The sequence below is a fragment of the Alternaria atra genome (genome assembly GCF_907166805.1).
Source record: "Alternaria atra isolate CS162 genome assembly, contig: 25, whole genome shotgun sequence".
NCBI lineage: Eukaryota > Fungi > Ascomycota > Dothideomycetes > Pleosporales > Pleosporaceae > Alternaria > Alternaria atra.
The window spans coordinates 3384721-3399262 of record NW_025091323.1 but is presented as its reverse complement, the minus strand read 5'-3'; the positions used below and the strand labels follow the sequence as shown (position 1 = coordinate 3399262).

The window sequence follows — 14542 nt, the reverse complement described above, 5'->3', positions numbered from 1 at the left end:
TGAAATACTAGGAGCTCAACATCTTAGTATACAGTGTGTGTGCGTGTTGTTGTGCTGTGCTGTGTCTGCCGATGTTGCCGGCATATCCTTGGCCGCGTCACGTCGCAGGCTGTAAAAATGAAACCGTGCACCGCCACATATGTTTGACGAGGCTGTCCAAACACCGGTTGAAGGACTTTGGCGTTGAAACAAGGCATCCGACACGTCCTAAAATAAAGCTGTCAAGTTACAGAATATTTTGAGATGAAATAACACAGAGGTTGAATGATTCGTGAGGTCACAAGGCTAGACAAAGACCAGAAGATGCGAGAAGGTTGTGCAACGCGTCGCATCACTACTGGCGCTAAGAGGCTGGGAGGACGGCGATTGACCAATCAGCAGCAGCACATGTGGCTCCCTGATCATGCGCCACTGGCAGTGACGTCGGTTTCAGGGAAATCAAGAAGGGCGAAGGTCGTGGCAGCATCATCGCTTACCAGGCTGTGCGAAGGCATAAAGAACCAGGCTGCTGCCGTTCGCAGGCTTCATCGAGTCTCTCTGCACAAACTTCCGCATACAATAACCCATATTCGACGTTCGGTAGCGAAGACTATCTGCAGCCACATTCCATCTTACCCGCATCCATAGTCCCCTGCAGCCATCCATCGCGTAGCCGTAGCGCCTCCATCATATCAAAATGGTCGCTCCCGCTCTTGTCCTAGGCCTGCGCGGCGTACAGGTCGTCTTCAGCATCATCGTCTTGGGTCTTACAGCCTACAGTATGTTACCTGCAGACTACTACATTCTATGTCATCACTAACACATTTGCAGTTGTCGATGCCTACATTGATTGGGTGCCGGCGAGCGTCGCCTTCATGCTCTTCACCTCCATCTGGACCCTCCTTGCTGTCGCATACCTCGTCCTTGCGCCAGCTCGCTTCCCTGCTGCAGCCCACAAGTTTGCTATCGGAGGCGTCGAATTTCTGACCATGATCTTCTGGTTCGCGGCCTTTGTTGCCGTAGCTTCTCGATGGGGCAATTCGTGGTGGGTCGGCCGTCATGGCACCTTCTACAGCTGTGGCGTTGCTGCTATTGTCTTCTCAGCCTTCAACTGGTATGTATACCGACTGCTTTCTACCCACGACCATGTACTGACATGCGATAGGCTTGCCTTTGTGGCTACTACCGTTCTCGCGGCGCTGCACATCCGCAGCTCACCCAGGAATGACACTGCCCCTGCCCCCAACATGGCTGGCGTCTAAACAACCATCATCTGTTGTTCGTTACGGCGCTGACGAGGCACCACCAGCCTTATAACCAATGATACCCAAACATTTTCTGCTCTTGTACCTACGATCAGAATGTAATGCCTAGCACGGCGTTTGTGTTTTGTGCGGTGCGTCGATCTCCTGATACCACCATTCACATACGATATGAGTTCTTATAGCATTGCGCATAATGGAAGCATGATTCTAATGACCCTCGTCCCAGATATTCAACTGAAACCTTCGTGACGATCGCGGCGACAGACCTAAGCAAGCTATGATGGACGACTGCCCCACTTTAGCTAGCGATGCCCCTCTGAGGTGATCGACTCTTAATGTAAGACATCCTTCGCTCCTTATATTTCAGTCTCGCCTCACAGGGGCCACTGGTTCTTTCGTTACCTCTCCTCACCAATCTTGGGGGTATAGCGAAGCAGCGCGCTACTTGATGCGAGCCATCACGGACGAAGCCAGCGCTTGACAATAGTAGCCTTGGTCGACTCCACACTCACGACTATGGTCTCATCAACCTCCCAGAGGTTTCGACTCAGAGTTGTAGCGCACATCGTCGTGATCACACACCTTGCCACATCAACTGATTATGCCTTGGAGGAATGCCCTGCCTGGAGTACCGCTTGGCTGGGTTGCGACATACCCGACTTTTCCAGAATATTGTTGGATCTTGATGAAGCGCCCACCACAATATCATAATTGCCCTGCAATGGGCACTGACTTACCCTAGCAAGGTCTCGGTAGCCCACTCCACTCAATCTGCTTCGCTTGCAATTCGGAGCAATCCTACGCCTTCGGTTGATGGAATGTGTACACACGGGCCTGGTACTACAAGCTCTGAAGCTACGGGCTTGGTCTCGTTGGGTGTGGGGTTATACGATTTTGATTGCCATGCTGACGTTCCGACGCGCCTCTAAGACATGATAGTCTCGCACTGAACCCCACCTGTCGCTTCGGCAGCTACATTACAAGTCTTTGCCGCTTCCGAGCTATCATTTGCCACTACTGGCTACTCCATCTAGCGCGGGCACGTCTGGGTCATTATGTGCCGACACTGTTTGTTCGCATCATGCCACTTAATACAATCTCCACGTTCTGACATTGTTCGCGGCTGGCCTCGGGGCGAAGTCTGACAACGTGATCGTCTTACCATCCATCAATCCGTAGCTGGACCCCAAACTCATTCAAGTATCGCGATATTGGCTCTCAGTTCGCCATAGGACGAGATCCACGGTGTCGGGTCAATGTATCCTGGCCGCGCCGACCAACAGGTACGAGCAGGCGCCGCCTAGCTCAACGTGCTACTGCAACTTCAAGGTGCAACATGAAGGCAGGTCACGTACCAACGGACAGGTTAAACACAGGCTCAAAGATGCGCTCGCGAGCAGCAAGGCGTTCGTTGGGGCTGTTCTGAGCCTTGTTTGGTAGGATTGCAACCCGGTAATTGGAGGAGCAAGCCCTATTTAGCCGGCTGCCAAGACGTGCTGCTGATGCGCCGCGACGCTTACCCAATATAAGATGCAGGTTCGGTATTACGGTTGTCTTCTCCGCCTTAGCCTACCTAGGCTACGGAGTATCTGGGGTAAAGAGCCGGGGTAGTGGATAGTCCTTTGGCACACCGTATTATAAAGGGTGAATCCCCAACCTGCCCGGACTCGAGCAGCCTTCAGCGCTTCAACACCGGCACCATGGGTCTCCTCAAAGCTCAGGATGGTACATCCGACCCCATCATCACCCGCATGGTGGAGCAGGACAAGGTACGATGGTGGAAGAAGCCGAACCTGCGCATTATGTATATCTGGCTCTTCTGCTGCTGCATGGGCGTTGAGATTACTTCCGGTTTCGATTCTCAGCTTATTGGCACACTCCAGTTTTCGGTACCTTTCAACACATGTAAGCTACAAACGTGGTGGTTTCTGGGTCAATTGAGCTGATAGTCGCAGACTTTGGAGAGGGATACAAGGACGCAGATGGCGAAGCCAGCATTCAACCCAAAATCATTGGTTTCATGTCGTCTTGCTACCAGCTTGGTTCTATCCTCGCAGTTCCGGTTGCGCCATGGCTGAGCCAAAGGTATGGTAGACGCATGTCGGTCTTCGTCGGCTCCGTCATCATGGTCGTCGGTGCTTTGCTGCAAGGGTTTGCTCAACACAGTATGTCAAATAACTCTGCCAGCTACATCATGATCATTTTATTAACATATGTACAGTTGGCATGTACATCATCGCGCGTATGCTGCTTGGTTTTGGTATCCTCTTCGCCATCGTCTCTGGTTCTTCCTTGATCGGAGAGCTAGCTTACCCTAAGGAACGACCCTTTATGACCTCGCTCTTCAATGCCTCTTACTTTATCGGATCTATTCTTGCCGCTGCTATCTCAATCAAAACGACGGAGATGGTTGGAAACTGGGGCTGGCGTGTACCATCTCTGCTGCAGATCTGCCCGTCCATTCTGCAGATTTGCACAGTCTTGTATGTCCCCTAACAGAGATCCGATGACCTAGCGCTAATCTTGGTAGCTTACTACCTGAAAGCCCACGTTGGCTTGTCAGCCGTGACCGCGACGATGAGGCTTTCGCGATCCTAACGAAGTATCATGCCGAAGGCGACCCGAACTCCATCCTCGTACAAGCCGAGATGGCGCAGATTCGATCTACGATCAAAATCGAGATGGAGAACTCCAGTCGCTCATGGAAGGACATGGTTCGCACACCTGGTATGCGACGCCGTGTCTTAATTTCGTGTTTCCTCGGTCTCTTTACGCAGATGAGCGGTAACACTTTGCTTTCTTACTACCAAAACCTCCTCTTCAAGATGATGGGATATACCACCAAGTACGCCAAGACGCGCATCAACATCGCCAACCAGTGCTGGAGTCTGATGAATGCCGTTGTCATCGCCCTGGTTGTCACTCGTTTCCCCCGTCGCTGGATGTTCATGCTTTCTGCTGGCTCTATGACTATGGTTTTCATGGCCATGACTATCTCCTTCCAGCGCCTCCAGCTTGCTGATTCTCAGGGAACCAAGAACCAAGCTGCGCAAATCGCCTCGCTTGTGTTCTACTTTGCATACTCTCCTTGCTACAACATCGGTAACAATTCGCTCACATACACCTACCTGGTCGAACTCTTCCCGTACGCCCAGCGAACCATGGGTATTGGTATCGAACAGATGTTCGGAAAGCTTGCCGGATTCTTCTCCATCTATGTCAACCCGGTTGCGCTTTCCGCTATTCAGTGGAAGTACTTTGCTATCTACTGTGGATGGATCACATTCGAGTTCTTGTTTGTGTATTTCATGTATCCTGAGACGTACAACCGCACGCTTGAGGAACTTGCTTTCTGTAAGTACAAGTCGATGATGCCCCCTGCCTGGCTAGTGCTAACTTCTCCACAGTGTTTGAAGACAAGGAGCTCGCAGACGAGGCTGTCAGAGCTGTCGAGAAGACGGTCAACCATGGTCACGATGAAGGAACAACTATTGATCACGGCAAGATGGAGACTACAACCATCGAGCGCAAAGCCTAGGCTATCTGTAGCCACTTATGCTCTGCTTTCCGCCATCATCGGCTGTGTAGGACGGGCGCCTGAAGTCGCTGTCGCTTTGGTACTTTCATAAAACTTCTGTGTGTCCGCGCCTATGCCAAAGATTTATAGTCTCACAAACTCTCATGCATTTGGTGATGAGATGTTCACTGATTTGTTCTTGTGGGCTAAAGAAATGAAAGATAGCTGATGTGAGTAGTACGACAGTCGTAACAAGCATTCGTGGCGCCACTCCGGTCCTAACGCCACACACTCCGGTCCGCTCTGCCACAGCAAGCTCATCCAAGCTTCCGCCACCCGTCACCCGCCACCCGCTGTCATCGTCTTTCAGTTCCTAATACATCAATTTTCGTTGTTCCCTTCTCCTATTTCGCTGTCGTTCCCTTTTTCTTTCTTCTTCGCAGCCTCGGCTTCGGCTGGTAGCGCACCATCGATAAGACTCTGCTCCTCTCTATCCCATATGGCTGCCTCAGCAGTATGCCTGAAATTCAGACTCACTGTATTTTTAATATTGATGTTGTAGTAATCCCTCATATCTCTATCGCCAGTTGCGCATAAATCGCATGCTTAGCCTCCTCCACGATATGGACATGCTGCTCAAATTTGCTAAGCATATCTTCGTACACCTGTTGGTCATGTATGAAGTGTTGACCGAAACCATCTTTGAGCCGGCGGTGGTATTCTCCTAGTGCGTTTCTAGCTGAGGAGAGAGAGAAGCAAGAGATACCTTCGCCTTCGAGATGCGCAATCCATCGGTTCGGATTTGTGGATGTTGGCAGTGCATGATTGGTTACGATATATTTGTGCCAAGACATGTGTCAGATGTTGCCAAAGATGGCGCGAGATGGTAACTGATATCAATTTTTGATATGGGTTTGCTGCATGCTTCAGCGGCCGCTGTAGCACGCGCAGCATCGAAGCGGACGCATCTGGACTACGTGGTCTCGTGGAGTATCAGAATTAAGCTATACTAATCGCAAACTTCTAGGCTTGCACGTTAGGCGCTGCTTTCTTGGTCTTCTTGTCCTTCTTCATGGCCATGTACTGCGCAAGAGTGATGGTCTTTAACGCTGATTGCTTCACGAGCTTGCTAATCCACGAGCTCAGCTAATCAGCCTCACTGGAGCTTTGTCTATGATCAGGTCATGATGTTATTTGTGATGCGATCCCAAACAAGAAGCAATTGTTTGCGCCATCACAGCTATTGCAGGGTTTCTTACACGATTGTTTTATCTACCATGATATAAGCTACCTGTCCCATTGTTTCCTTCGCTGACGAAGCAACCAGTCCCTATATAAGTACAACACAACACTGTGGTTCACCAAGACTTGTTCAAGATGCAAGTTTAGACTCAAGCATTCTTTTGCGCTTCCCTATCCTTCCTCCCTTCTTTCATGGCTATATACTCTTTCAGCGTGACCACTTTCACTGTACGAGCAGGCACAGCTGTAATAGCCGTAGGAACCGAGACGCCAACATCCTCGATTGACCCCAAGGTGCCTACGGTGTATGTAGATGGCATAGCCGCGCGAGTCGGAGTCGTAACTGGACTTGGCTCTGCAGTGAGCGTCCGCTCATTATCGCTCTTCGTTCGCTCGCTATCGCTCTTGGGAGACGAAATCGACTTGCTCATATCTACAAGTATGTGCGCGGCCTCTACATCATCCTCGAACAACAAAATCGGCTTGCCCAGTGTTAGAATAGTGGCTGCAGCCTCTAGCTCTTTCTCGGTATATACGCCGGCAACGGAGTGGGACATATCAGTGCGATTAGCAGTTGGATGGGTGGTGGAGTTGGGACTCGAGTGAGCCTCGGCGGCAGCAGCAAGTTCCTGTAAGCGGTCCATTGTGATAGCTTTGGGAGTACTAGGTGAATGATTTGACACACTGACGACTCGACGTTTGGACAAACAGTTAAAGGGTTGATCGAGCGCGAGTGGAGTTGAGGTAGAGGGTTTTCGTGACGAAAAGGGCGATATGTCCAACTATGGAACAGCTAAAGATTTTCTGTATTTAAATACTATCCCACAGACCATGGAAGGGTGTATATTTACAAAGTCACTGGACCCATTCTTGTAGTGAATCTTCGCTGAACCTGCAACGAAGAGACATAACGAATAGGCGCCAGCATGTGGAAGGAAAGATACCTGGATAGAAGCTCTTGGTAGCACCCGTGTGTCATCCCTTGCCAGGCTTTCACCTATATGCATGTTGAGGGTATAAATCTGCCTCACTATGTGAAGCTATTAGTTCTTCTCAATGTTCAAATGGTATAAGGCTCACATTCGTGTCGGTTGCTAGTATTATGGTGTCCATAAATCTGATCGATGACTTTGATGGGTAAACCACGCACCTAATGCTGCATCATGATGCTATCAACTCATTACATTGTCTTGCCGCCCAAATTCGGCCAATCCTTGCTTGGTTCATCAGACCAGTCCTGGTCGCGCCATGTGCCGGGATCACCCTCCATGGTCTTCTCTTTCTCAATGGCTCTACCTGGATACGATCCCGGCCAACCATCTCGTCGCCATTCATGTAACCTCCAGGACGCGTGATAGCTTAATCCATCCTCGCTAGCCTCTATGCGAGGTTCTGCGTACATCGGGTCGATGGGTAAGAGAAGGCTCTTCTGGAACACACGATCGGATGGATCTGCGCGTTTGATCCCCAATATTGTCTCGATCCTGGCTTCGGCCTCTGTTTCGACGTCGAGATGGTTTGCGTTTGTGCTTTTGGAAGTTTCAATAGCTTCATTGTATACAGCAAGGGCAGCTCGCCGGTCTCTTGGAGAGCAAAGCTCGCTCTTGAGGTCGATCGGTACCTGTTTTATGAATCGAAGCCGGCTTTCGCAGAGGCGAGTTGAGAGGCGCGACGCGTCGCTATCGAGGATTGAGGGCGTACTGGTTGGTGTGTCTAGAGGTCCACTGTACAGGAAATGGCTCATAGATAGACCGGTGCGCCTGTTAGGTGCATCTACGGGTGGAGTGTTGCACCGACCTGGAACGTAAGTGCTTGCCGGGGAATAAGACATTAATGAGGTAGTGCGAGGAATTGAAAGCCAACTGGCAAGCGGCCAATAATATTATGCTGAGCTACCTGTAGGATTTATGTAGAGAATGTAAAAGTATCAGCTGGACGACTGACAAGAGAGTGTGATTGCTCCCTTATGAGGGTGACTGCACAGCAAACGCGCTATGTCAGGCTCGGAGACCAGGCAGAAGCCAGGCGCTTTCAAGTCCATGGTGTCGTAACTGCAAGAGATGTGAACAACGACTGAATTTCATCATCCAATGTTAACTGCCTCAAACGTCTTTCGATAGTAAGATTTCCCACACAGAGCAAAATTTAACTCTTTACTATTACAACGGGACCACTATCAAACATCTTTCGAGCGCGAGCCTGCTGATTTCGTTTCCGAGTGTGTGACAGGCTCTTCGCGACTGCTCGGTTTGCCTTAGTCCCAATCGAAAAGCGTCTCCACGTCGCTGACCTTGCGCACGAACACCCTGTAAAGGTATTAGATGACAATCGTTGGTGACACAAGTGGCGGTGAAGACATTCCTGGACGTCGAGGTAAGGGAGCTTGACCCAGAAATGTGACTTTGAAGTCAGCATCAATTGCAGCTGTGGCACGAGTTATGGTAATGTTGGGGATGTTGTCAGCGGCGGTTGCGTTGACTAGGTCACGAATGCTGAGGACACGAAGGCGCCAAAGAAACATCTTATAATTTAGCGACTGATCTTCAGAATTCTTCGTCTAATGAAAGGTGTTGATAGCTAAATCAGGCTTAGCTCTAGAACTGTTTTCACTTCCTACATGTTGATGGAAAGCGCGACTACTATCTCTGAGATCCACTCGCAGGATCCTAAGACATCATGATCCACATTTAGATTTCCCTTCATTAATCAAGCTCTTAATCTTTAGCTGTGGTTCAAGCCGGGTCGTTAATTAAAGGTTGTGTATTCTATACTCGCCTTGAGCAGGCCATATCTGCAGCGCTTCTACTATTTGATCTACCGCCAGCGTCGGCACTACTGTGATATGGATCAACTTTGAAGAAGAAACTCACTGATCCGCTGGCTGCCTCGTTTTTATGGCTGTATTCATCGTCAGCGAATGGGTCTATCTCTGGGCGGTCCTTCTTTAGCGGATACTATCCATGTACGTGAGTGATGCAACTCACTCGAGTAACGGCAACGTCTGTGACGGAAGATGACCGTGAAGGCAACGGGCTGACCGTAACCCTACCGATGTACGCGACAGCGGCCTGTTGGCTCGGTGCTGCTTGAGTTGAATCAGGAAGTACGGTTGGCGCGTTTGATACAGGATTCAGTGGAGCAGGATTGGAACCGGTACCTAGTTTACTTATTAAGACCGACCTCCCATTGAACGCGAACGAGCCGAGTACTTCCCATTGGCCCAGGCCAACAAGTTGGCCATCGAGTAATTGCCGATGATGGGAACTTGCGCGTATGGGTTCGACATCTTGAAGAAAGCGAAATTCTGAAGCTTTCGTTAGCACACTCCAATAGCGACTGACGATGAGTAACTTACTGAAGGCTCGAGGCACAGGTAGACAGCGTCACATCCGAAATCGGTATGTCTAGCAGGTACTGTAAATCCTCCTTTCAGTAAATCTCGCTGTCTTCATCAACGAATGACCAGGAGTGAAATGGCGGGTATATAAGTTGTAGATCCGAGCGCGGCCCTGCCTACGACCAGAAAACCAAGGCATAGGAACTCATGCGCAGTTTCTTTCCACGTTTTAATGACTTTAAATGAGAATAAGCCAGAGTTGGGCAAAGAACCGTTTCGGAGTACTAAGTTTGGTTTGCTAACCCAGGTTATACGCATTGAGTATTTGTCCAGAGGTCTAGACTAGGCGGATATAGTATAGTGACGTGAAATATAGCAAGCTCTCTACTTTGCCATCGCATCTTAGTGTAACCTTTTCGACTACTTTCGAGTGATAAACACCTTATTTTCCATGCTGGGGTTGAGTAACTTTGCGAGTCCTTTGTCGCTTTTCCCGCCCTCTCTTCGTCTCTCTGGCGATATCATCGTCTTCAGGATGTGCTGGGGAAAGGGATACCGAGACCAGTGTAGGAACGACAGTTGGCAATGCCTCGGAATGTGTTTGCTGTACCTACTTGAAGTCAGAGTGAATTTCAACAAGCACTGATAGAGCATACCTGAGCCGTGAGCAGGTCTTCAATCCGATCGTATAGCGAAGGTGCGCCTGTGACGTGCTCTTCCACCCACTGTGACATCATGCGCCCTGGATAGATGGGGGGATAACCCTGCGGTGTGTCAGTCTTAGCACGCAAGTGGATGTGAGCACCGACTAACGCGGACTATGAGCGGCTTTCCGTTCGCCAGCGCCTCCACACGTTCTTGCATCATGACGTTCAAGCGGCCGTAGAAGCAAGGCGCTATAGTCATCGCGTCTGCACCTTCAGCTGTAATCTCAAGCAGCTCTTCCTGTAATTCCATAATGTCTTGATTTAGGCCGATAAAGAGCAAGAGGAAACCGTTGCGATCCTGCTGGGTAGGTTCACCTGTGATATCATATTAGCATGATGCAGAACAACAGATCAAGGAGGGAGGGAAAGGCGCATACCGTACTCCGCTGTATAGATGGCGTCGACTACGTGCTGAGAGAGAATATTGGATCGACCGCCCCAGACACGAACTTGCTGCTGGAGCTGAGAGGGCGGATCGGACGTTTTGATGGCGCTGTCGCGGCGAGGATCCGACATGGCTCTTTGTACAGTCGGGGGAATTTGCGAATCAGGAACTCAAGGTTCGGGGGATCAATATGCGAGCCCCATGAACTGTCTAGAGGTGGGGTGGATGCGACGTGGATGATCATAGTCCTTGGTGAATCCCGATTGTGCTGAGGTTGAGCTCACTCTCACCGGGTTCACAGTAAGATGGAACATCATAGAACGTTTACTAGGCGACGCCGATACCGAAACAGACAGGTCGAAAGTATGCGAATATAAAGCAAGCAAAGAGAAAAACGAGGCAACGGCTGTAAAATCCGTAACTAGGCTGGGGATGTTATAAAAGTACAAGTGGTGAAAAACATGCATGTTCTCAATAAGAATGCTCTACAATAACCAAAACTTGCAAAAATTATCATCTTTCAGATAGCTTTTATACTAACTCTATGTTCCTATTCCTTTCCATAGTTCCGTGTTCATATCAGGACGCGAACCTCACGATTATATTGCGCATATTCGATTCACATCGTACTAGTGCTTGCGCATGCAAAGCGGCGGCAGGCCTGAACCACCAGTATCCTCCTTGTCTTCCTCGATGTTGGAAAGGGGGCCGCTGAAAGGTGCGATGTGGATGAAGATCAGTGTGTAACTCGTCGTACCGCACGCTTTCCGTGTAATAGGCGGCAATCTTTCCGGCTCCCAATATGATGATTTTGTACCAGAACACGTTTATGACGTGCAGCAGAGCGTTCCTAACCTAATGCTCTTTTACTAGCTCTTTCTGTCCATGGAAACGCGGCGCTCTTGTTGGGGTTGACGGAAGCCATTGGACATGCTCAAGCTGAATGGGCGGGTGGTGGTTGTATGCAGCCCGATCACTGGTCGTCACCATCGGAGGTTGCCGGCTGTTTCCTCCGATCTATCGCCAAGAGGGCAGAAACGCCTCATGCAGCGCGTCTGTCAAACGTTGGAGTTTACGCCTTTGAGGAAAGACGTCTTCTCGGCGTGGTGGACTCTAGTATTAAGGTCATGCCGCTCCCACATCCTCAGGACGCGTGTCCCTCCGCAATACGAAGGCTGCGCCACACGAGAAATGTCTCCGCACGTCTCGGTCGGGTCTAGGCTTGTCGCATCCCCTGAGTGCGGGCTGACGTTCGCAACGGGCTTTTTTTGACATCGGGCCATTGCGATGGGGTGAAACACGTTTTGAACATCTACGATATTGATCTCTGTACACTTCTCTAGCTACCAAACAGACAAATGCTACGTAACGAACGCTAGCGACCATGTCGTCTTACCGGAAGCATATGCCGCGTCCGGCACGCCTCATCTTCAGCATCTTCCTCATATACGGTTTCTTTTGGATCAAGGGATGGCCTCGCACATACGACGACGAAGAACTCCCTCCGAGCAAGCGACCGCAGCAAGAATCCAACCTCGGCCCACATCCAGTCGGCCATGACCAACTCGTCGTCGCCGTTACCACGACCGCAAACCACGTGTACAGCAAAGTTGCGCCCCTCATCCTCAACACCGACGAACGAGACCATGGCACCTTCTTGCTCTTCTCAGACCTACAAACAGAGATTGGAAGGTGGCCGGTATTCGACGTCATCTGGCGCTACGGATCCGAATTCATAAAGAAGACGGAGCAGCTGGAAAGATACCGTGCTCAGGTCGACTATGCGCGGAGGAGCATACCCCTGACAAACCTGAAGAAGCCGGACCCGGAGGAAGAAAGGAGGGATATGGAGATACTAGACAAATACAAGATACTGGAGACGATGGCATCTGCGTGGGAGTACAGGCCAGACCGCAGCTGGTACGTCTTTGCCGGCGACGAGACATACGTCAACCGGCCAAACCTGCTCGACTGGCTGAGTCAACACGACCCAGCGTCAATGCATTTCTTCGGCAACCCACCTGCAGCCGCAACGTCGCTCGTCCCTGACCCTTTTGCTGCTGGCGGTACATCCTTTATTCTCTCACGGCAAGTCATGCTGGAGCTATTCAAGAACCGTAAGGACTTTATCCAAAAACGGCGGGAGCGCATCTCAGAGCATACGACAGCCTTCGATCTCGTTTCTAGCGCACTGCAGACCGAACTCAAGCTTGAGTTTACTATTGTCTGGCCCGGTATCTCCGGCTTCGATCCCAGCACCGTGCCTTTTTCGCCTGCCATTTGGTGTGAGCCCGTCTTGATGATGCACCACATCACCCCAGACCTTGGTAGCGATCTGCTCAGACTCGAGAAGGATCGACCTTCCGACCAACCCACCTTGCGCTTCGCCGACTTGTGGTATCGTTTCATGACCCCGGAGAATCTAAACTACACACGCGATGACTGGGACAACCTATCTTCCGAGTCATCCAACGGACGATGGAACATCCTTTTCGAAGGCCAACACCCGGATGCCGATCGAGCTAAGAATGGGGAAGAGTCGCCCGAGGCATGTCAGGCGTCCTGCGACAACAGCAAGTACTGCGTCCAGTGGTCCTATTCCTCGATTCCTCAGAAGAACTGGAACGACAACCCGCAAACCAAGTGCCATCTTAGCAGCAGTATACGCTTTGGAGCGCACAAGGCGCCACAAAAGCTAAATATCGACGGAGAAACAAGCACACTCACTTGGAAGAGCGGATGGAAGAAGGATAAGTTCAACAGATGGGCAAAGCAGCAACGGTGTAGGGAGCAACATCAGTAGTCCAAAAGTGTAGTCGTTTTCAGCGTTTCAGCGATATTCATATTCAACAAATTCCGACCCGACGTCAGGTCTCTGGGTTCCTTTCAGGCCACTATGCTGCTTGTCTCTACTTCTTGTTCTTTTCTACCTGCTTCCCCATACATCCTTGCTTGGTCTTGATTGCTGACTGCACAGCTTGCATGCTCACTGAATTTTGTTGTTTTTCCACCAAGTGTCAAGACAATCGCCCACAAGCGATTGCTTGGTTAGCCCGACATCGCGCTCAAATACTTCCAGAGCCACGCTCAAAGTACGACTTTGGCCTGCAATAACGCCGGACGCCAAGAAGAGTGGCGATGTACGGCCTACAGGTATTGCGGTATAAACTCTTCTTCCATGAAATACGGTGGCTGCGCAGGAATGAAAGCTGTACACTGCATTAACTTGTCGTGGTCAAGTGTTTGACTCAACGCTGCCAACATCGGCATCATTGTTGTTGCTATTCCATCCTCAACCACAACCATATTCACTGCGGACGGCACTGAGACACAACTATCCCGCAATTATACTATTGTCTTACACTACTTCATAGGAAGTCGACTCACCATGTTCGAACCGAGCTCAAAAGATCATGGCGAGAAGCTGCCCGAGACCGCTAACGAAGATGCTCCTGAAATTACTCTAGCCCAGGCACGCGGGCAAGCTCCTCCTTATGTGTACGATCACGGCGTCTTGATGAACTACAATGTTGCAGTCTCCACACAACTTTATATGATCTGTCCGCATACCGAGAAGGACGTTGCATAATGCGCTAACGATGCATGTATAGGTGATTCGACTGACAAGGACTGGCAAGCCGTGACTCTATTTTTTGTAGCTACGTCCCTGAAAGTCAATGCACTGAATGATGCGCTTTACCAGACCTACCAGGCCGGAGACGCACACGCTTTCGCCATGTACGACGACTTCACGCGCAACTCTCACAAGTGCCTCCAGGATCGTATCGCGGCCCTCGCCCGTGTCGAAGCTCACAACGTCCCGGTACGCAACCTTGTCAAGCGTAGCAATCTAATAATTACTAATATATATGTAGGATCATGAGCACCTGTCGGGACCAAGCATGATGTGCTGGGCCGCACAAAACACTCCAAAGGTTATGATGGACGCCTCCACTCAGACTATGGAGGACGATGACTTCTTAAGTTGCCGTCACTGGCGGTATAACCTGCTGTTACTGACCTCGTCTAGCCACATTCGGAGCCTGGTCTCACGGTTGACATCTCATCCCCTAACATTGAGTCCTCCCACAACAAGCGTCCTCGCGTTGT

At 50.4% G+C, this 14542-nt stretch overlaps 7 protein-coding genes across 7 annotated transcripts; 4 read left to right on the top strand and 3 right to left on the bottom strand.

Annotated features, from left to right (window-relative positions):
* Nucleotides 1-676: 676 nt before the first annotated feature.
* ALTATR162_LOCUS6195 (uncharacterized protein) lies at nt 677-1241 on the top strand (the record flags this gene model as incomplete). The annotated part of the gene is made up of 3 exons (XM_043313816.1): nt 677-758; nt 811-1093; nt 1145-1241. The coding sequence occupies 3 exons, from the start codon at nt 677-679 to the stop codon at nt 1239-1241; spliced, it is 462 nt and encodes a 153-aa protein (XP_043169751.1).
* Nucleotides 1242-2944: 1703 nt separating this feature from the next.
* Nucleotides 2945-4782, top strand: ALTATR162_LOCUS6194 (uncharacterized protein; the record flags this gene model as incomplete). The annotated part of the gene is made up of 5 exons (XM_043313815.1): nt 2945-3149; nt 3200-3409; nt 3466-3727; nt 3775-4598; nt 4652-4782. The coding sequence occupies 5 exons, from the start codon at nt 2945-2947 to the stop codon at nt 4780-4782; spliced, it is 1632 nt and encodes a 543-aa protein (XP_043169750.1).
* Nucleotides 4783-6152: 1370 nt separating this feature from the next.
* ALTATR162_LOCUS6193 (uncharacterized protein) lies at nt 6153-6647 on the bottom strand (the record flags this gene model as incomplete). The annotated part of the gene is made up of 1 exon (XM_043313814.1): nt 6153-6647. The coding sequence occupies one exon, from the start codon at nt 6645-6647 to the stop codon at nt 6153-6155; it is 495 nt and encodes a 164-aa protein (XP_043169749.1).
* A 536-nt stretch (nt 6648-7183) lies between these two features.
* ALTATR162_LOCUS6192 (uncharacterized protein) lies at nt 7184-7747 on the bottom strand (the record flags this gene model as incomplete). Its single annotated transcript, XM_043313813.1, has 1 exon — nt 7184-7747. The coding sequence occupies one exon, from the start codon at nt 7745-7747 to the stop codon at nt 7184-7186; it is 564 nt and encodes a 187-aa protein (XP_043169748.1).
* Nucleotides 7748-9782: 2035 nt separating this feature from the next.
* ALTATR162_LOCUS6191 (uncharacterized protein) lies at nt 9783-10563 on the bottom strand (the record flags this gene model as incomplete). Its single annotated transcript, XM_043313812.1, has 4 exons — nt 9783-9950; nt 9997-10104; nt 10154-10362; nt 10425-10563. 4 exons carry the CDS (start codon nt 10561-10563, stop codon nt 9783-9785), a joined length of 624 nt encoding a protein of 207 aa, XP_043169747.1.
* Nucleotides 10564-11816: 1253 nt separating this feature from the next.
* ALTATR162_LOCUS6190 (uncharacterized protein) lies at nt 11817-13235 on the top strand (the record flags this gene model as incomplete). The annotated part of the gene is made up of 1 exon (XM_043313811.1): nt 11817-13235. The coding sequence occupies one exon, from the start codon at nt 11817-11819 to the stop codon at nt 13233-13235; it is 1419 nt and encodes a 472-aa protein (XP_043169746.1).
* Nucleotides 13236-13820: 585 nt separating this feature from the next.
* ALTATR162_LOCUS6189 (uncharacterized protein) lies at nt 13821-14491 on the top strand (the record flags this gene model as incomplete). The annotated part of the gene is made up of 4 exons (XM_043313810.1): nt 13821-13992; nt 14044-14255; nt 14308-14416; nt 14463-14491. The coding sequence occupies 4 exons, from the start codon at nt 13821-13823 to the stop codon at nt 14489-14491; spliced, it is 522 nt and encodes a 173-aa protein (XP_043169745.1).
* Between the last annotated feature and the right edge of the window lie 51 nt (nt 14492-14542).